General features: G+C 36.4%; 1 protein-coding gene across 2 annotated transcripts; it reads right to left on the bottom strand.

Moving 5' to 3' along the window:
• Nucleotides 1-248: 248 nt before the first annotated feature.
• On the bottom strand, nucleotides 249-22,579 carry F13b (coagulation factor XIII B chain). Of its 2 annotated transcripts, none has more exons than XM_021198930.2 (12): nucleotides 22,392-22,472; nucleotides 19,641-19,841; nucleotides 16,864-17,049; nucleotides 16,072-16,248; nucleotides 15,362-15,538; nucleotides 12,971-13,150; nucleotides 12,576-12,761; nucleotides 10,962-11,144; nucleotides 7,606-7,806; nucleotides 6,748-6,930; nucleotides 1,368-1,581; nucleotides 249-629 (listed from the first exon to the last, which is right to left on the bottom strand). In XM_021198930.2, exons 1-12 carry the CDS (start codon nucleotides 22,456-22,458, stop codon nucleotides 575-577), a joined length of 2,010 nt encoding a protein of 669 aa, XP_021054589.1. In that variant the 5' UTR covers nucleotides 22,459-22,472; the 3' UTR covers nucleotides 249-574. The 2 variants fall into 2 exon arrangements, with proteins under 2 accessions (XP_021054589.1, XP_029394699.1); XM_029538839.1 differs by having other exon boundaries at nucleotides 261-629; nucleotides 19,641-19,862; nucleotides 22,392-22,579.
• Nucleotides 22,580-22,686: the final 107 nt, after the last annotated feature.

The following is a 22,686-nucleotide window of genomic DNA, read 5'->3' as shown; positions in this document are numbered from 1 at the left end:
GGGAAACTCTGCTCTTCTTGTACTAAGAGCCAGTCATAATGTGGATACCATGTCATTATTTGAACATGTAAGTAGAACAAAACACTATAATTTGATTATTATCCTTGTAGGAAGTTAATTTCAAAAAGTTCTTTACACTTTGAAAAGTAGTCATTTTCCTATTTTTAAAGTAACTCTTACACATACCATTATATGTGCATTCTCCCAGTGTGTTTGTCTCTGATATTAATATAAATATTTAATTAAAATTAACAGAAAAATCTTAATTTTAATGAATATAATAAACTCAAATGTGTTTTCCATACATACTCAAGGAAACAATATAGTCTGACAGTGATCGATAGAAAACAGGGGTGATTTGATGAATAAGTCAAATTTAACAGGTGAAAGATAACAATAAAGATTAGATTAAATGTAAAATTAAGCAAACTAAAATAAGATATATTTTTGCTTTGATTTATAAATCAGAAAAGTATTGAGCACAATTTTATGCAAAAGAAAAGCCTCAGAATACTAAACTTGGTGCAGACTTCCTAAAATGATTTTATGCTGGATTCGTATGATAGAGTATTCTTTATCTTTCTTCCATTTGTCTTCGGGTCCTTAATGCTTCCTGAAAGGACAGACTCCTTGATGACAAAAGGAGAGAAAAAGAAGAGAATGTAAAAGAATGCTAGTCATAATCCGGTACCTATTACAATTTTAGTCATTAAATAATTCATGTGAGTTATGTCTTAAATAGGAACCAACAAGAACAAGTAACCATATTTAATAAACTTCATCTCTGGTTCCATTTGAAAAATGTAATGTTATTTTATTTTATGTTAATGTTTATTAATGTTGTTTACTACATTAATACTAGGTTTATATATTATCATAATTAAGCATAAGAAGTGTTTCTAGGCAAGGATCCTAGGCATTTTTATAGAGCATATAGAATACATTTTACAGGTTGTTATTGTGTAGGTCCAGGAGTTAGTTCATCAGCTGCAGCTGTACAGGTATTTCCAAAATTTTGTTATATGTAAAATTTGAGACAAGTTATAAATATTATAAATGTGCTTTACTTCATATTTCAAAGATATGAGTTAAATTTTGAACATTTAAATATTGTACATGCAAATGGATTTGTTCTCCAACTGTCAAAATATCACAGATATCAAATGGTACACAGCAATTTGACTCCAGGAAACTCAGAAACTTCCAGTGTTTAGTTGAGTTTAATTAACATATGAAGAAAATATGATTGTTCTCTCAAACAGACTTTAAAAACAGAGTAGTGTAAAACACAAGATTATAGAATTTATAAAATAGTGAATCTCTTGAATAACATCTGACAAAAACATATTTTCAGTATATTTTCTTACCTGTCTCTTGGAATACACTTAGGGTATTTCAGCCTTCCCCTGTCACACTGCACTCGAAGTACAGACCCAGCAATAGATGTCTCAGTTATATATGCATCTCTCTTACACATAAATTCAATATACTCTCCATGGAGAATGAGCGGTCTGTTGTCAAATTTCCATTTCAGCTGTAAATAATTCTCATCCATTTCAACAAATGATAATGTGCAAGGCTCTGGACAAACATAAGAAATTAAGAAGAAAACTATATCGACCCATCTTATACTAACAGCACTTACAATGTTGCCTATATGGGATAGCCTTAACATTCCAGAGAAAGGCAAGCATGTTAGAATTATTACTGAAATCAGAAATCATGCTCATTCCTAGTCCCAAAGGGAACCTGTGTGACATTCACTCCTGTGGTACTTGTCAAAGAATACATGGATAGTTATAAAAATTCATTAAAATTGCTTATTCATAAAATTTAAATAAAGTACCTGAGAGATGACTTTATCTCTGAGTGACACAGTGTTACCTAACATGCATAAGTCCCTGTCCTGCGTTCAGTTCCCAGGAACCCCTAATACACATATTGTCCACATTTGGTTCCTTGACTTAATTCATTTTCTGCAGCCAGTAGAACATATACTTTGCCACTAGTTAATTTTTAATATGTAGAGGGGACTGTAAACATATTTCTTATGTTTCATTTAATTTCAAAAGGTCAGAATTCTGACACCATGAAAAATTTGCATCATTTATAATATTCCTATAAGTATTATATATAATATGTGCAATATAAACCATCAATCGCTATTAAGGTGGCAAGGTAGAAACAACCCAGATTCCCAACACTAATGCAAATGTTCTGAGCTATCACAATCCAAAGCAGGTGACTGTTTTCTCTCTTTTAAATTTCCAGTTGAGGAGTATTGGATTGGATTTAATTGAAAATTGGGTTCTATTGCAAATGCTAAGCAATGAAAGTATTCATGTTTTCCTTCAACTATGTATTAACATAAAGCAGGACAAAAACCTAACTACGTATAATAATAGCTAAATATCTCTTATGTTGTCCCATGATAAAAATAGAATTTTGAGACAGGCGTGGTGGTGCACGCCTTTAATCTCAGCACTTGTGAGGCAGAGGCAGGCAGATTTCTGAGTTTGAGGCCAGCCTGGTCTACAGAATGAGTTCCAGGACAGCCAGGGCTATACAGAGAAACCCTGTATTGAAAAGCAAAATAAATAAATAAATAAATAAATAAATAAATAAATAAATAAATAAATATAAATAGATTTTTGAAAAATTTCAAGAATCAAAATATTTAACCAGGCAGTGGTAGTGCACACCATTAACCACAACACTCAGGAGGCAGACACAGGCAAATCTCTATGAGTTCAAGGCCAGGTCTACAGAACTAGACAGAGTTACACAAAAGAAACCCTTTCTCGAATATACAACACAATCAAAATATTTTCAAAATGGAGTTACAGGTGTCTGATTAGCCTCCTGAATGACCAAGGAAATAATTCTGAAGTAGATTTAAAATTTCCAAAGTTGCTAATGTAGCATACCAACCATCATATATGTATATAGATATTTTTAAAGAATGTATTAAATATCTATAGATCAAATGCTATATGAGAGGTGCTACAGGTAATACACTAAATAAGAATGATTAGAAAGGGTGTTTAGAATTTTCAGGCTCTCTCTTAAATATTATTTTAATGAAGTCAAATTGAGTTGTAATTTAAATCAGTATTGACGTACAATAAATTAGGAAACACCAATTACTTGATACTCATTCCATGAGTGATTTATGTAAAGCTCTGTTTGTATTGTTCATTGCCAAACATGACTTCCCTTTGCTACCTGGAAAAGAATGACCTGAAAATATATATATATGAAATACAGTAGGCGATTGCCCTTAGCTGCCTGACCACAAAAGCCTACTATAACATGTGTCTTTGAAAAGCAAAGCACCCAAGTTTGCTGCTGCTTATGCTTCCAAAAACGCCTGTGCTCTTGTCTGCTCACCCCACCTTTCAGTTTTAGCGTTATAAAAGGAGAATGCAAGTTAGAGGTAGAACTGAAGTCTTTCAAGATACACCCTGGCTTCTGTTCACTGTGAATATATCTCCACTCTTTACTTACTGGTGTCTGAGTGCTTCCTCCAGAGAGATTTTTTTTAAAAGATGTATTTATTTATTATATGTAAGTACACTGTAGCTGTCTTCAGACACTCCAGAAGAGGGCATCAGATCTCGTTACAGATGTTTGTGAGCCACCATGTGGTTGCTGGAATTTGAATTCAGAACCTTCAGAAGAGCAGCTAGTGTTCTTAACTGCTGAGCCATCTCTCTAGCCCACAGAGAGATTTCTTAAAACAGTGTTGTTTTATAAAACATGAGGTTTTATTTAAGTCTTATTCATAGATTTTTCTGCATTCACCTATCTATTACCAAGCTTATATCAGACCAAAAAATTATACCAAAAACTAAAAGTATTTGAAAAACTGATTAAAACTATAAATACACCAGGGCATCTGAGAACCACCTGGCAAGCCAGTGAGCGAAGGAACTAGGAAAACTTTGTCTGATAAGCTTGTGTATGCTGGGTTTTCTCTTGTGTCAATCTCACAGGTCTGAAAGCGGAAGGAGAACTTTGTCTGATAAGCATGTGTATGCTGGGTTTTCTCTTGTGTCCATCTCACAGGTCTGAAAGCGGAAGGAGAGGCTGGAGTTGGTAACTTAGAGGGCTAGGAAGGTACCAAAGCAAGCTGAACTCTCTGCATTTATTTGTTTTGATGTATTCATCATTTTGTGACTGTTGCAGAAGGATGAGGAGCTGTGCTAGTTTGGCTAAAAACTGCACTGCATATTTGGTATTTTTCACATATACCATTGTCATTCTAGAAGAAGGTATAAAAATCAAAGTCTCCACATAGAACCATAAAAAGCAAACATCTTCCTTTTCAATTTTAATTGGATCAAACCCAACTATCTCAATCCTAACTTTAGCTAGATAATGTAACAAGTATTTCATGGAACAAGATCACGTAGTAGTAAGCTTCTAAATTTGTTCACATATAACATTTAATACTCAATATGTCACTATATAATTAATGAGACCAACCTACCTAATGAGATGTACCAACTTGTGAAATAGTAACATTACTGTTATCAGGTAACTAACTGCACTGTTATTAGATTTGAGACCCATCCCACAGGCAAGAATACATGCCCAGAGCAATAAGCCTGCTCAAAAATCTATGGCAGTGAATATCTCATAGTCGCAAGGGGAAACTAAATACTGTTTGTTAACTAAATTAATATAGCATCAAGCTGCATTCTAAATATTTTATATTAAAAAATAAATGCTACTCTCAGCCTAAATCAAATGACGACCCTCAATCCAAAAAGTCAAAGAATCCTGTTTTTCCAGTGAATATTGATAACTAAAGACACTAATGCCTATGTGGTGTTGAGAATGGATAGATGAGTATTCAGTGTTAAGTAAGTCATTTATACCACACCCTATAAGACTTAGGCAACATTGCAGAAGAGGGTGCAGAAACAATATAGAACCTCAAAAGTAGAGAAAAGAGCTGCAAAATATCATCTCATAGACAAGACACAGTTTTGCAATTACAAAGTCACAGCAGGCACAGATGCCTGAACTGAATACACAAGGAGTCCATCAACAGTGAGGATGGGTGGGGGAGGCCTCTGTAATTCTGCCCCTCATGGCTACTGTTGCTTACTGATCCATTCACAGAGGAAGGAAATGATTTCTTTCAGTTGTGTACCGACTGATGATTCTACCAGGTTCCAGTGGATAGTTCCAGATGGCCCTGGTTAAACTAAATGAGCCAGCAAACTAAAAGTCATGAATCTCGGAAAGGGACTTGCAGGGATGAGGAGGGGATGTTAGGACTGGAAAGGAGATAAGAAATGGTGGGAGGGACAGACTAGCCATAATGCAGCATATACATGCATGAAACTGTCAAATCACACAAAAAAATGAGGATTGTCAAAGATAGCGGTAACAGTATCATCTCTAGGCCTTAAACTATGTGCAGAATTCAAGGGCCCGGCGGACTAATACGGCCTGTGGATAAAAGAAACCAGTGGGAAGTGTGCTAAAGTCTTAGAGGAGAAATGAAAGAATGATCCCCATCAGATCTCAGAAACAAAGGTGGGATATAACCTATGACAACAGTTAATGAAAAACAGAGGAAAGTATAAATCAACAATTGCTTCTAAAAAAAAATACATGTAAAATGAAAATCCAGAGGGTTGAAAAATTAAAATATAGAAAATTTTCTACTGGATAAGCTAGCACCCTGCTCTCTCTCTCTCTCTCTCTCTCTCTCTCTCTCTCTCTCTCTCTCTCTCCTACAAAACATGAACTAAAGACAAAAGGGTAGTGGTTAGGGATGTGGGGAGAAGCTGGTGGACCTGGGTGAGAGGAAGAAAAAATATGATAAAAATGCATTGTATGGAAAGAATGTAAATAAAAAAATAAATTTCAAAAGTTAGATCTATGAAGTGGGAAAGTGGGCCTCAAGACAGTTAAAAGAGCAAAGTATTTTATTGCTAAAAGAGTTCTGTCTTTAAATCACATAAGGCAACCATCAATAGTTTAAATGCTTTTGTTTTTATGCATCTAAGAAAAATATTTCACCATAAAAAAATTAAAAGAATTAAACTGAGAAACTAATTTAAATGTACAAAGAACTCACAGTAACATATTAAGACATATATCATGAACCCTTGGCTTCTGAAATCATTATGAAGTCATTCTTTTATGAAGTCATTCTTTTATGATGTCATTTGTTTATGATGTCACTCCTTTACGAAGTCATTTCTTTATGATGTCACTCCTTTATGAAGTGATTCCTTTACTCTCCAGGCCTCTGGGATACTTGCACATTGTCTTCTTCCAAATGCTATATTAGTGTACTGTGCCCTCTAATTCCATGTGTAGTTTAAGGTCTAGAGATATTATTAGCATTATTTTTGTCTGACAATCTTTTTTCATTTTTTAATGATTAATTCAGTTATTTGACAACTCCATACATGTACATAATGTGTTCTGAACACTCTATATTATACTATAGTTTCAGCCACACTGAATAATAATTTCTCTATGATATTATAGTTTATTCATTTTTAAACCTAACATCAAACTTGTATGTAATGCACAGTTTGCACTTAATAAACACTTGAAGAGTAAGTGGACTATAGTTATTTGTAATACAAAGAGAAGAAAACCAGAAGCCTGTGGTTAAATAGGAGCATCAATAAAACAAGTAAAGAAAGCCAAGTGTTATCTTAGTATCACCTCATCTCTCAATGGCAGGGTGAAAGAGGGGTGTTTAGCAGCACATACCTAGACACGATGGTGGTGTAGTCCACACTCCATCTACACAATAGGCATTCCGAGACCCTTGTAGGAAATGATTTTCAAAACACTGGTATTCTACTGAGGAGCCGTTTTCATAGGTGTGGGCTGCTGAACTAACAATATCTCCATTTCTTATCACTGGAGGAGATGCACACATCCCTTTAGATTCTAAAAAAAGTGATTTTACAGAATATAACAATTGCTACAATGAACTTTCAGTTTTTGTTGATTGCTACAGAAATAAAGTGGAGATGTTTCACTGACTTAAAAGTATTAAGGCAATTAACTATTTCTCATATTGGATTAATTGATCAACAAATATACTATACAATGGATGATCATAGGATTTCATGTTGTAAAACCTGAATGCACATTGACAATTAGCAAAATATTAACAATATTATTTAATATTTTCCCTTTCCCTTTTAATCAAACCAAAGATGAAAATGTATAAACATTTATTTACCCTAAAGCATATGCTTTCCATATGTATTACCTTCCTTTTCTCGTATTAAAAGAAACAGACCCTAGATCTAGGGAATAAATAAAATCTCTCACATTCTACCCTAAACCCTTTCTTAAAACAAAGAATCCTAGCAAATCCCACGTAAACTGAAGCTTTAGAGGGGTTCTGCATGGGGAAAACCAGCCTCTGACGGTCTGGGGTTACTTGTGAAATCTGCCCATTTTCCCATCACAACGACTCTTTCAGAGTAAACTGTCAATATGATCCTCCTTAGTGAGCATGTATGCTGAGTGGAAGCAGAGAGCTGAATCACCTCCGACTGTTATCAGAAGACCGCAGATACTAATTGAGTAGCATGCCCAGCCTTATTCCTTTACCTCTTCTAACGCACACGGGGTATCTCACATCGCCTCTATTGCACTGCGCGGATATCTCAGACAATGGGATTGACGGTGACAAGTTATATCCCTGTTTACACACAAAATCTATTAGGTCTCCATGTAAAATCTTGCCCTCATATTTCCACTTCAACTGTATGTTATTCCTGTTCATGTGATCCACATCAATAGTGCATGGCTCTGAAAAACAAAATGATCTTTTGAAGTCATCAATAATCTGACAAGTAAGCCGGGCAGTGGTGGCGCACGCTTTTAATTCAAGCATTCGGGAGGCAGAGGCAGGAGGATTTCTGAGTTCAAGGCCAGCCTGGTCTACAGAGTGAATTCCAGGACAGCCAGGGCTACACGGAGAAACCCTGTCTCGAAATAATTCATCATCATCATCATCATCATCATCATCATCATCATCATCATCTGACAAGTGCGTAATACATTTTTTTCAATACGTTTTGTAGTAAGCACCAAAGGTAATATTATAGGTTTGACATTCATCATTATTAGAAATCACACATTCATGTTAGATGAAGAAGTAATGTGTAGAAAGACAAAGACAGGAACTGAGGCGTATTTTTATGCGAACCACAAGATCAAGGGCTCACTTGGCTCCAGGTTTCAGCACATAGGCAAATTCAGGAAGCCATGGGACAAAAGGAATCACTTACTTTTTATAACTTTTTTCCCTAGGGTGTGGATGCTTTCAGGTAATAGCTATGTTTACTAGTGATGATGCTGATGAAGAGTTTGGCCTCGGAGGGTCTCATCTGGGAGCCCTTAGACAGGATGCAAGTTAAAGATGATTTGGGGTGAAAGTAACAGAGTTGCACCCTAGGAGGGACAGAAACAAGAAAGAACATTTTCACATGTCCCTTTTACATCTGCAGGAGACAGAGACCGGGCCACAGGAGAGGCATAGCCAGATCTCCTTTGTGAAGGCAACAGAGGGGAGAAGGACCTGGGCTTGCTTTCCCCCCATAGCAGGGGCCTGTTACTTCTTTATCTCAAGGTTCAGGCCACATAAGTTGCTCAATCTTCTCTTAAAGCACGGGCCCATGGCAATATAAATAGTAAAATATATACTTTATGATTTCTAAATTAATTAACTACATATTTCTTGTTTTCATGATATCATGGATTTAAACCAAAATAGTTTTCAAAATCAAAATATTATTTCAAGTCATGAAACAGCAATGTTGAACATAATTTTTTTCAATTAACTAATGACCATGAAACAGAAAGTGCATTTAATTTAGGAATGTTTACAGAGAATCTGGCGTTCATTACATACCTAGCCATAAGAACACATGGACCTTTTGTTGCAACAGAAGCTCCCATGGTAAATCATAAATAAAATAAATAAATAAACTATTGTGATTTGTGACCACCTTACAGCTGCACTGTAAGTTAGAGAACAAAAGAGGAGTGTAGAGGAAGAGCTACCATAAAGGCTGAAGGAACGGAGTGTGCCCTTCTAAGTAAAATGATTCCCGTAAACCTAAATGGGAAGCACACTTGATACCAGTTTTTATGGGCTGGGCGTGGTGGTGCACGCCTTTAATCCCAGCACTTGGGAGGCAGAGGCAGGCGAATTTCTGAGTTCAAGGCCAGCCTGGTCTACACAGTGAGTTCCAGGACAGCCAGGACTACACAGAGAAACCTGTCTTGAAAAAAACCAAACAAACAAAAAAACAGCTTGAATCTTGCATTTTTCTGATAAGAGGGAACAAACAGTATAAACGGTCATCTGGAGATGAAATCATGACAAAGATAAAGAAAGCAATATGGCTAAAGCATTATGAGAACGAGGAGATGGGCAGGGAGAAGCTAGAGAGACTCATATCTCAATACTGACTTAGATGGAAAACTGCGCCCCTTACACAGTTGTTTGAACCTGCGGTGGAAGAACTACTGAGTCCAAAAGACTCTCCCATGGTACCCTGCCAACAAAAGTGACCTTTGCTTGGCATGTGCTTTGATTCATAACCGTCAGGTCAGAATGTCTTATGGCAATTGTTCCAGAAACAGGATGGAATACCTTTAAATCTTGCTATACCTTAGGAAGCTGTTTCACTGGTAATGTAGACTGTACTCAGACTATATTTCAGTTCCACAAAATATCAGTCACATCACCAAAAACCTAATATCAAAGCATTTATGACAACATAATAGTAACAGAGAGATTGTAATTGACGATGTATTTAATTTGATGGGTATAGCATTCTCAGAATGACTTGAAGTATAAAAACCAGAAAGGCTAAAATGGAAGGTGTCTGTGTTTTAAAACATTATAAATAAAAATAAAATCAAGAAAAATATTTCTAATCTTATGTGATTCTTAAAGGTTAATATACATTATGTTTCTATAGCACACATGAAAGGAGAAAATGAAAACAAACCTGCATACATTAGAAAACTCAAAGCTGTCCAGATTATACTTAAATAAAACAAATTAAAATTACTGCAATGATTAGGTTAAAAATTACATAATAATTAAAATAGTCAAAATTGACAGATCTTAAGAAAACTGGGAGTGTTATAAACCAAAAGTAAGTATCTGAAAAACAATTTGATAATTAAGAAAAAATTAAAATTTCAGATGTTTGGTCTAGAAATACCAAGTCAGGAACTCTGGGGGGGGGGGGAAATTGTGTAAAAATAAAAATAGGAGAAAAATAAATATAATTAACTTTTTAAAGAAAAAAATGAAATTTTAAGTACAAAATTATTTTGTTACAAAATGTATTAATTATTATATAAATATGTCAAATATTAAATATGTCAATGAAATGATTATTTGAATTGATTATGGTATACAAACACTATGGAATACTATGTAGACATGAAAACATCAAACCTCAAATATAAAATGTAGATTTATACAATATTTTAAGTGGAGAAAGCATGTCCCACACAGCACATTTGCATTGTGTTCATTCTGTGTGCATGACACTATTGTGGGGTGTAATGATCTAAGTTATCAAAGATAGTTCAAACAAGGTTATGAGATGTAACAAAGGTAACCATTTGGGTGCAGAAGAAACTGGGACAAAGTCATTAGCAATGTTCATTGCAAGCTAAGGTAGTGAATACTACAGATGAAACGTGCATCTAGGCACAACACTGCACATAAAGGAACAGGTTAAATACTCATAATGCCATTGTACAGTCCACTATCTCTAAAATTATCCAATTATATGATACTTATATTTTTTACAATAAAATTAATGGCAAAAAAATATGTAGATCTATACTAGGATGTAACAGGTCTCCTAATTAAATCAGAGAAAAATGTATGAATGTATACACGTATAAATTCAATAATGTGTTCCCTTTCTTACCCAAACATACAGGTGGAGATGACCACACTCCTTGTTCACAGCGAGATGTTTCTGATCCCTTCAATAAGTAATACTCATTGCATCTGTACTCCACTGAAGATCCTGATGTGTAACTTGCCAGTAACCCATCAGCAACCACACCATTTGCTATGTCAGGAGGAGGCTTACAATTCTCAATATTTTCTAAGAAAAGGGATTGTTTAGAAATGTAATAAACATACAATACAATGATACAGCTATCCAAAACACGGTATCTCAACATTTGTACTATCATTTGTGACAATTGTTTCTAGGTTAATCAAAATTGAAGTTTCTAGCTTAAGTATTTTTAAAAGAATGTATCTTGTTGTTAATCAAGAACAAAACTGTGTATGTTTCTTCTTTTCTTGATGGTAAAGCCAACAGTGATAAAGAGGTTCTCTTTTTCGGATTTTTTTTATTGTATATTTTCTTTGTTTACATTTCAAATGTTGTCCCCTTTGCTGATCTCCTCCCACTCTGGAAACCCCTATCCCACTCCCACTCCCCATGCTTCTATGAGGGTGCTCACCCACCCACCCATTCTCCCCTCCCCACCCTGGCATTCCCCTATACTGGAACATCAAGCCTTCACAGGACCAAGGGCCTCTCCTCCCATTGTTGCCCTACAAAGCCATCCTCTGCTATATATGCAACTGGAGCCATGGGTCCCTCCATGTGTACTCTTTGGTTGGTGGTTTAGACCCTGGAAGCTCTAGTAGGTTGATACTGTTGTTCTTCCTATGGGGTTGCAAACCCCTTTAGCTCCATAAGGAGGTTCTTAAATGCCTAAAACGATCCCAAAAATCATGGTCCATCCTAGCATTGTACTGGGCCGTACCCATTCCTATCTTCTTCCTTCTCCGTTCCTTTCATCTCTATTCTCAGTTAACACATGGATGAAAAATATATTCTCTCCCACTTTCTCTTCACTGGTTAATTTGTTTAAACTCCTTTGTTAGCTTTTATTTTTTCTCATGTAATAAATATCTTAGATAAGCATGCGTGGGGAACTTTTTTCCATATCTAATCAAAACAAAAAATGAAAAAGATTGTAGGAAGGATGGCAACCAGGAGTGTGTAGAGCTCAAGATACCCTTCAGTAAATATCTAACACGAAGGATGCCTCTTAGAAGCTGTAAGGCTCAGAAGGGTAAGGGTCAAGATTCCAATCAGCAGGATTTCCCTGAGGTTTATGAGAGTGAGTCCTGTATTGACTACAGTATATTGAGGAGGGGAAACAGATTATACTCATGGCCATCCACTAGCCAAGCATCCCTCTGCTTGCTTCTTTAATAAGACACATCTCACGTGTGGTCGCTAAAAGTTAGCATGAGGTTAACAAAACCTATATGCCATCCTAGCACTAATGATTTTTTTTATTTCTTTTTAAATGAGTTTTTGAATAATGTTTTTGATTCTAAATTATTGATTTGACCTAAATTTTATAGATGCATCTACAAAATCTAAAATTGACACAGTAGATCCAGTATCTATGAGTCTCTAAATTTTGCAAGCATTAGTGTCTATCCATGAATAGACAGACTAAACACATGCAAATATCTTAGGCTTAAATGTTAGAAACATCCCACATACCAACACACTCAGGGGGCAGTGTCCATCGGCCACGATTGCAAGTTATCGTACTTGATCCTCGGAGACTGTAGCCCCCTCCACACGTGTATGTCACTTTATCCCCACTGTAGTAAATCTCAGAGTGTGGCTGTGCAACACCATTCACAACGGAGGGTGGTTGCTCGCAGGCTACCTTCTCCTTTTCTTCTGTAAAGGTACAATTAAAGAAAGAAACCAACCATAAGCATTTTAGGAGATGCTTATTCAAGATAATTAAGTAGGGAGAGTAGCATGGGAGGATTGTGAATGAGAGCAAGGACAATGATAAACATGTCCGGGAATGTCACAATAAAATTCACTATTAAATACATGAATTAAAATATTAATGAAAGCTAACTTAAAAAGATTTTACCAACCAATACATTTTGGAGGTTCTGTCCACTTCCCATTTTCACAGAGTAGTTCTTCTGAACCCTGAATCACAAAATTAAGCTCACATTCTATATGCACTCTTTCTCCGTGACGGTAAGTTGTTGAATGTTGTTGAATTTTAGAATTTAGAGGCACAGGTGGAGGAGGACATCGATTTCTTCTTCCTTATGTTAAAAAGAAAAAAAAATCCCACAAGCTTATTTAATCCCAGAATATTTTTTAAAAAATGATAAAGAATCGTTGAAGATATTTATAGGGTTAAGCACCATAGAAAATATGGCAGACAGACTGCAGAAACATCCCTGCCTGAGTACTCTCTGATACATGCCTCTATGAGTGAGACCTGGCAATTGTTTCTTACGGGAAAATGATGAATTAGCATGTGCTTATGTTACATGATGAGTCACATAAATTCAAAATGCCATTCTCACTGAAAGACTCTCTCCCTACTGGCTTAGAAGAATCAACCTGCTATGCTGTGGAAGTTCAAATGAAGGAGGCCAGAAGGCAAGGGTTAGAGAGCTACCTTAGCCAAAAGCCACAAATACTGGCTCTCCAGTCTGCAGAGCACAAAAAACCCTGCCAACACCCACAATGTATGTGGAACATTACTGCCAGGCCAAGCATTAAAGCTGGCACTGACATAGTTCAACAGCCAAACTGGAGCCATGCCCGCACCCTTGATGTACAGAACCAGTAAAGCAATAATAGTCTTGGGCCATTTTGAGTATTTTACAATTGCCTTCTTCTTTAGTCTAAATTCCTTACACAGTATAGATAAATAAACTAAAACTGTTCTCTTGCATTATTACAGCTCCAACTTACTTTTCTGTGGTCAACTACCCCTCCAATCCCCTTTATGATGACATTTATTATATTAGGGTCCAAATAAATAACTTCAGATAAGAGCCACTCCTCCAGATCTTTAGTCACCTATGTAATTATTTTGCCACATAAGTAAGTTTATTATGCTGTCTCTAGGATTAGGATGCAGATATCTGGAGTTGGGAAGTATATTGTTCAACATATGACTATGCTACACACAAGAACTATTAATTATAAAATTACAGGCATGTGGCCATCCTAATTTGGAGGAGGCTCAGAACAGTCATTAAGTTTTCATGCTACTGAGAGCTTGCTAGTGACCCCTCCACCCATGCTGTTATTACAAGTCTATTTGGCTCAACTAGAAAGATAGTAAACCTTCAAAGCCATCACTCACTGCTTACAGAGTTCTGATAGGTACAGACACTGTCATCCAGGTCCTGTCCAGACATCTTTCCTTCCTGCTGCCATCTATTTCAATTCTGCTTTTCTCTTTTACTTCCATGCCATTGACCTGCCTGTCAATAATAGCATTATCTCCTGTATTACAGCAAAAATAGTGGTTATCACACCTTTTGCCTTTCATCCCCCTGCAAATCCTCAGATTTCCATTTATTTTTCAGACTCAGTTCAAATATTATCTGTCATGTCTATGAATATTAAAGTGGGAATTCTCTCACACTATACTAATCAAAATCTAGAATGTTTACTCACATGCTTGTCCTTGAGTTTCCTCTGACACATGATGCCTCTCTATGCTGTGATTTGGCATCTGTGGCATATAGTCATGGCTCCCCTTTGAACACAGCCCGTGCTAGAAATCCAACCTTACCTATTACATGTCTGGACTGTACTTACTACATGCCTGACCTCATTTTCCATTTTCCGTTCAGGTTAATAGTCTGCTGTGTATGCTTCTCACTCCATAATTTTGAAGATGTACTTTTCACATCAAGAAATATATGGCCAATTAAGAAAGTATCTCATCCAAGTACATTGAAAATGTATAACAGGGGTTTTAAAATATTAACCATAGGGTTATAAAGATGGTGAGATTGAGAAAATTGCTTGCCTTGTAAACAGGGAGACCTAACTACAATTTACATCATCCCTGTAAAAGCCAGACACAGTGGTAGGTGCCTGTAATCTAGCACTTGGGAGGGAAGATGGAGGAAATCTGATGCTCATTACCTAAGCAGACCAGCCAATTCAATAAGCTCTGGTTCAATGAGAAGACTTCTGTCAAAAACTAAGGAGAGGAACCGAGGGTGACACCTGGCATGAACCTCTAGCCTCCACATGTACAGGTGTTCATGCACCCACACAAACATATGCACACACTACATACACATATACTCAGATATATGCATGTTAAACATAACAGGTAATATACTACACAAATGCATACAAAGCTTAGTTTCTTCAGAGAGAATAATTCATTGAGTTGATATATAATAATTAAAATAGTTTTGGAATTAGAATTAGATATGATCATTTAGAGATCATGGAGAACAAAGCTATTTTCTAAGTATGAAAATTTTAAAAGTTACCTTCACATATGGGAGATTCTGGATACCAGCCAAAGTTATAGCACTGAATTAAATCAGATCCACTTAGATAGTAATTTTCATGACAGAAAAATTGAACTACATCTCCTTCTTCATATGTTTGCTTTACAGGATGAAAGTAGCCATTTTCTATTAATCTCAAAGAAGAGCACATTAATTCTAAAAATGAAGAAATAGATAAAAATAAGGAAACTTTTTTTTCTAGTAGAACAATTCACTATTTATAATCCGTACTTGGAATAGATATTAAAACATTTGCTATGTTGTTCTATAACCTTACTAATATATTTTGTCTCTTTAAATACCAGCAGTTCTGGGCTGGTGAGATGGCTCAGTGGGTAAGAGCACCCTACTGCTCTTCCGAAGGTCTAGAGTTCAAATCCCAGCAACCACATAGTGGCTCACAACCATCTGTAACAAGATCTGACTCCCTCTTCTGGAGTGTCTGAGGACAGCTACAGTGTACTTAAATAAATAAATCTTAAAAAAAAAAAATTAAAAATACCAGCAGTTCTAATTGAATTTAATTCCAAATAGCTAAAATGAGAGTCTTTTACATTCTTCTTAGAGAGCTTAAAATGACAAAAGTCTACTGTTAACTAAATTCCAACGAAAGCAAAACTAAGTGACACGGAATGTTACTAACAGGACAATGTATATGCCATGAACCTCTGCAGCGAGAAAGTTCTTACTGTTGCACTGTGGCGTGAGGGACCAGCCGTGAGCCTGGCACTCGGCTTCCCCAGTCTGCTTCCCTGCAGCGCTGTAGTAGCCTGCAGTGCATGTGTAACCCACTATGTCCTTCACTTTGAATGTTCTCTGCGTCGTGGAATAATTTCCATGCTCCAACTCAGGGGCCAAACATGTCTCTGAAAAAGTTAAACATTCATTTTATAAACTTTGATATGCTTTGCCAAGACCCTAGACTACTAAAAAGGGATCACAAAGTATATGCCATAGAGTGTTTATTATAATATAGCAGTTGGCAAAAGGCGACCGTGATCGAAAGGACCACTTTGCCTTTGCATCTGTGGCTTCATTGTCATAGTTCTCTTTTAGTCTTCTACTTTGAAATATTGGCCCATTGTACTTGACCAAAGGCATCATTTCAAATGAAGTCTTGTGGTGTAATACTTTTATTAAATGTCATCAGTATATTTGTATAATTTAAACAACTTACACTGATATACAGTCTACCAATAAAGAAAATATATGCATACATTACACAGAAAAGCCTAGTAGGGTTCTCTCACCTTGAGCACTTTAGCTCTTTCTAGCTAGTTCAAAGTAAGATATGATGAGGCAGGGGACTTGCTGAAGTTGAGAACCCATGGATTAAGAAAACACAAGCATTTTTAAAACAGCTAATACTGTCACCTTCTCACACAGAAGAAACTGAGTAGAAAACAAATTATACAAAATTAAACTGCCTATCAAGCATTAACCTCATAGCTGAATGTGCTGCTGCATTCCTGTGTGTGTACCTTGTTCTCTCCTGCAGGACGGTTGAGAAGACCACCCTTCGGAAAGACATTGGACCACCTCCTCATCCTTTCCCCCAGTGGTTTTGTATCCTGAAGTGCAACCATAACGCATACTCTCTTGAAGTTTGTACAGTACTTTGCCATCAGAGACGTAGCCATTCCTTAGGTCAGGCTTCAGACATTTTTCTGTGTTGTAAAAGTAAATGTGCTTTGTTTCATGATGAAATCACAATGTCTATCTGCTTCATAATAAAATTCACATTATGTACTTCACTAAACTGTTTTTGCATCTACAAATTTTAATTTCCTTAGACACCCCTGTCCTTCCCACATCTTCTTTTAGCTTTTCACTAGTTGCCAGTAGTCACCAAAAAAGCAATTTCTTCTTATCCTATTGACATATTATTCCATTGTTTTATAATGTAATCAAAGACATACTTAACAGATCATTAAATAATGCTAAAGTAACTTACTGTAAAATCTTCATTCATTATTCTAGAAAATATTTTAGGATCCAAGAGTCAGTGTATATGGACATACATAAGCACCTGAAACCCTTGGAGTCTCCAATCAAGTTTTTGATAAATACGTGCAATAGTAAGATACCCATAAGAAAATAACCTTCACATTATAATTCTTATAAGCCATATTATTGAAACTTTTTTGACAAATCAATCTAGAAGGGTTTAGAAATTTGCCCAATATGTTTATATTATCACTAAAGCATTTAGTACTAGCTGTGTGGCACTCTTATGTCAAAGTTCTTACTTCATTTTGTGCATAAGAAACAGGCTAAAAACATGTACAGAAGAGTCGGGCATGGTGGTGCACACCTTTAATCCCAGCACTGGGGAGGCAGAGGCACGCGGATTTCTGAGTTCAAGGCCAGCCTGGTTTACAAAGTGAGTTCCAACCCTGTCTCAAAAAAAAAAAATGTACAGAATTCCCAGGATACAATCCATAGAACTCAAGGTTAACAAGCCAAGGGGCCCAAGTGAAGATGCCTATCCTACTTGGGAGGAAGAAAGAAGACCACAATCACAGGATGGGGGAGGGATGGAGGGACCTAGGTGGGAAAGGGAATAGGGAGCTAGGGAGTGGAAAAGGGGGACATGATCAGGTATTGGTAGGGGGAGAACAGAACTGAAGCCCTGAGGCCCAGCAGAAAGAATTGAAACAGGCAACCTCAGGAGATAGGAGGTGGGGTGGCCCTCTAGAATGCACCAGAGAAATGGGAGGTATGAGACTTTCTCAACGGAAGGAACCTTAGATGAAATGCCCTACAGTGGGGAGAGGGAACTTGTAGAGTTCACCTCTAGCAGAAAGACAGGGCATCAAGTGGAGGGATGGGGTTACCATCCCACAGTCAAAAATTCTGACCCAGAAATGATCCTGTCTGAAAGAACTGCAGGGAAAAAAATGAAGAAGAGCCTGAGGAAAAGGAGGTCCAGTGACAGGCACAAATTGAGATCCATCTCAGGGGGCGGCCCCAAGGGCTGAACACTATTACTGAGGCGACGGTGTGCTTACAAACAGGGGCTTATCATGACTGCTCTCCAAAAGACCCAACAAACAGCTGAAAGAGTCAAATGCAGATACTTACACCCAACCAATGGACAGAAGCCAGGGACCCCTGTGGTTGAATTCCGGAAGAAGCTGAGGAGGTGGGCAACCCCATAGCAAGACCAGTAATCTCAACTAACCTGGACTCCCCCAAGATCTCTCAGACACTAAGCCACCAACCAGGCAGTATACATCAGCTGATATGAGGCCCCCAACACATATACAGCAGAGGACTGCTGGGTCTGGACTCAGTCAGAGAAGATGCATCTAACCCTCAAGAGACTTGGGGCTCCAGGAGTGGGAATTTTTTTATATATATACATATATAAAGATTAAAGAATTAAAAAAGAAAAAGAAACAGGCTAAGAATTTTCATGTCACTTTCACAAGGATGGAGATGAGACCACACGCAGTCAGTTGACTGCAGAGATTCTGTCTTAACGATTATGCTCCCATGCCAACCTCTGCAATTTTCTGTCTTTTAAGATAGTAAATTCAAGGAACATGACTTCTTTCTATGATGTTATAATGACATTTATAACTCTGTTATAAAATACTCTGGTCTGTCCTGAAATCACAGAATGAATGGTTATCTTATGCAGTTCTGTTTACTATGTATATAAACCACAGCTACCACCATACCAAAATGCCTCTTCTAAATGGAAAGCACTTAATAGAAGCCCTTTACTCTGGAAAACAGAAATTCAAGGGACTCAAGACACTTCACCTAAGTTCAGGGACGACAGCTATAACGTAGCATATGACACAGGGAAGCAAAGCAATGACCCAACCTACATGCACGAGCCTGCAACTTTCAGTGGGTAGGAAAAAGAAAAGTGGCCACACAAATGAGTGACAAATATATACAAATAAACATTAGAAAGACTCATTCTGTAAAAAAGAATCTCTTATTCTGGCTTCCTAGTAAGGATTATGAATACGATAAGCTCTGCCTAACTTAAAGTAGCCCAGATGTACATTTTTAGCTACTTAGGTGTACATTTTTGGTATTTCTCTCTATGTGCTATTAAAACCAAATAAAATGACTTATTGATATAGCAGCTCATTTACAGAATTTTATGTATTTTATAACAGTACTTTTCTTGTTATATATGTATATAAAGTTTAATCAGTGATCATATTTAATATAAATAAACATTTTTTTCTCAGAAACTAGTGTATCATAGCAGAGCTGACCCCATGCACTGACTTACTGTAGCACCTTGGTTTTGGAGACCAGCCTTCTGCTGTGCACCTGATTTGCTCTTCTTGCTTCCCCCTTTCGGTTGCATAGCCAGCCAAACAGAAGAATGATAGTTTTTTGTCTATGCTCATGGGGAAGTAAAAGCTTTTAAATGTATAATAATATTGGGCAATCCTTCCATTTTCCACAGTAGGAAAATCACACTGTTTCTCTGAAATGAGGAAAACTCAAGCTGAAAACAGAAAAACATTCAAACCCATGAAACTCATGATGAAACAACATTCCTAAAGGGTTGGGGGGGTTGTTGATTTTTTTTTGTTTTGTTTTCTGTTTTTGTTTGTTTTTGTTTTTTGTTTTGGCAGATCCTTCAGTTTGCACTTAGTTTCAGAACCTAAGTTGAGAAGTGATATTGTCTCAGTCTAAATATCTAATATCATGCCCACCCCTCTTTATATATGCTGGCAATTCGGAACAGCTATGTTACTCAGACAGGCGACTTCTTGGAAGCTTATCCTTGCTTTGTAGAACACTCTCATAGATACACCATGTCATCCCACATGCAATTTTAACACTTCTGAAAGCCACACTGGTAAGAGTAAAAATAAAAATAAAAGTTCATTTTGTTTTAATAGTAGGGTTTATTTAATCTAATATGATGATAAAGTGTTCTATATTCTTTGTTCACACTTTTTAAATCCAACAGTCCTTCTATTCACAGATCAGCTGTGCTTCCACCAACTGTTTCAGTGCTCAATACCCATGCCAAAACCCATGGATGATCAAATCTTTTACATTCAGTGATTAAAATTTTGCATATAGCTTACACATCTCCACCCACGTAATTGAAATAATCTCTAGATGCTTAGAATATTTAGTACAATGTCTGATAATCATTTTATGAATGTAAATTCAAGTTTTGGCTTTGGGCCTTCCTGGATACTCCTTTTTCAAAATTCATCTATCTGAAGTTGAATGAGTCTGCAGATGGGAACCCAGAGATGCAATAAGGGGCTTATCATTTTGAAAAAAAAAAACAGGCATATAAAATAAAATCTTTGAAGAATAAGCTTAAAAACCAGAATGTTTAAGTGGCCAGTGAACAAACATTTAGCTTGTGTAGTCATTGGGAAATTCACATTCAAACCATTGCACTACTTCAATACGATTAACATGACAAAAAGGAAAAGGACAGACCTTCACAATGACAGAAAAAAACAGGGCTCTCATATATGAGAAAATATGTTGAAGATACTTATTACAAAAGAACACATAGTAGGTCATCTCATAAAAATGTACATTGAGTCCAAAGAGACACAAGTGTTTTTATAACAGTATCAGATTGCAAACTAGTTCCCTTTAATGGCAGAGCAGATAGTGGCACAGTCATGGAGTTGACACTCTGTATTGGCAGGGAGTTGATTCCAAGTCTCCCTATAGATGCCAAACCCCATGAATGATCAAATCTTTTATATTCAGTGAGTAAAAATTTGCATATAGCTTACACACCTCCACTAGTTTAGACTAGTGGTTCACAACCTTCCTAATACTGTGACCCTTTCATACATACAGTTCATGTTGCTATGATCCCTTTACCATAAAATTATTTTGTTATTTCTTAGTTATACTTTTGCTACTGTGGTGAATCATAATGTAAATATTTGATATACATGAGATCTGATACATGACCCCAAAGGGGTCACAGCTCACAGGTTGTGAACCACTAGTTTAGACACTCTTCCAATAGAGTGGGCTTGATAGAAGCCTACAATTTCAAATCATCCTCAAAACATAATAATGAATGAAAGGAGCTAGTGGCATATTAGCCATGTGACTTGTTTGAGGCGGCAAAGTGCCCCATGGTAAAGAAGTCAGAATGGTTACCTCCGAGTTCTGCTGCCTTAGAAAGAAAATAATGATAACATCAGCCAGAGCTGAGAAAAACAAGACAAAAATTATAGTCACCATACCATTGTCAGCATCTAGTGAAACACATAAAGTTCCCAAACATTCTAGTATTTACCATGCATAATCACAAGTTTGCCATGGAAAGACCCAAAGTAGCTGCTATGGACAACAATGATGGCCCCAAGGACCATTGTTCTGGCCAGGAAATACAACACCAACCAATGGGCACACTGTCCTGGCTTATACCTCAAATCTGTAGTGTTGATATCTCTGGACAATTTGATTTATAGCATTATTTTGACAGAATCATATCTGGACCCGCTCACTCTCTCCCAATATTTCTGTTTCTATAATCAACAATATTGGCATCAAAATAATCACTACGTAATAACTCCTAAGAAAATAGAATCATGAGAAATCTTGCTAGTGATTTTGTTCTCTTTCAAATTTCCCACATTATACTCTCTCCTCTTAAAAAGAGGAGAGAACTAAACTTATGCAAGTATTACTATTTTCATGGATCCTTGCCTAAAATTATAATTAAGGCAAATATGTGACCTTCAAATTGACCAGATTACCAGCATTATCAGCATTAATTTGGCTAATAAAAAACCAGAAAACACTTTAGTTAGATCCTGGCTCCCCATGCCCCCAAATCTAGAGAAAGAAAGGATTCCAAAGAAACATTATCAAGATGTTTAAACAAGTTCCTTTTATGTAAAGCATGCATTACAAAATTGGCATGTGAAAGTGAAATATTAGTTCAAAATTAAAGAATTATGACACTTAGATAACACTTAGACTCTCTGTTCTCTATATGTATTTTAGAGAATAAAGAGTAATAAAAGAATTTTACCTTCTGCATAGAGTTCTTCTGAGAGGATTAATAAAAGAATAAATGGCAAGTGTCTCAGCGTCATCATCAATGTGTCTCATGAAGATTTTTACAGCTCTAAAGCACCCAGGATCTCATTACTAAATACACAATACTTCTCTTGACAAAACAAGTTAATAATTACAATGTCTGTCTAAGTACCTTTGAAACAAAGTAACATTTTACTTAAACTAGTCTCAAATAATTGAAAATATTGTGCCAGTATTAACTGACAATATTTCTCTGAGTTTAATAAGAACATATGAGGCAACATAGG

This window comes from Mus pahari, chromosome 5 (genome assembly GCF_900095145.1).
Source record: "Mus pahari chromosome 5, PAHARI_EIJ_v1.1, whole genome shotgun sequence".
In the NCBI taxonomy this organism is placed as follows: Eukaryota; Metazoa; Chordata; class Mammalia; order Rodentia; family Muridae; genus Mus; species Mus pahari.
This window is presented reverse-complemented; position numbering and strand designations above follow the sequence as displayed.

What these genes read in the sequence shown, in the direction of transcription:
- F13b (XM_021198930.2), bottom strand. Translation starts at nt 22,458, where the DNA reads ATGATGACGCTGAGACACTTGCCATTTATTCTTTTATTAATCCTCTCA. An exon ending in CCTCACGCCACAGTGCAACA is followed by an intron (nt 15,539 to 16,071) that starts GTAAGAACTTTC and finishes CTTCATTTTTAG; the next exon opens with AATTAATGTGCTCTTCTTTG. An exon ending in AGAACCTCCAAAATGTATTG is followed by an intron (nt 12,762 to 12,970) that starts GTTGGTAAAATC and finishes GTACCTTTACAG; the next exon opens with AAGAAAAGGAGAAGGTAGCC.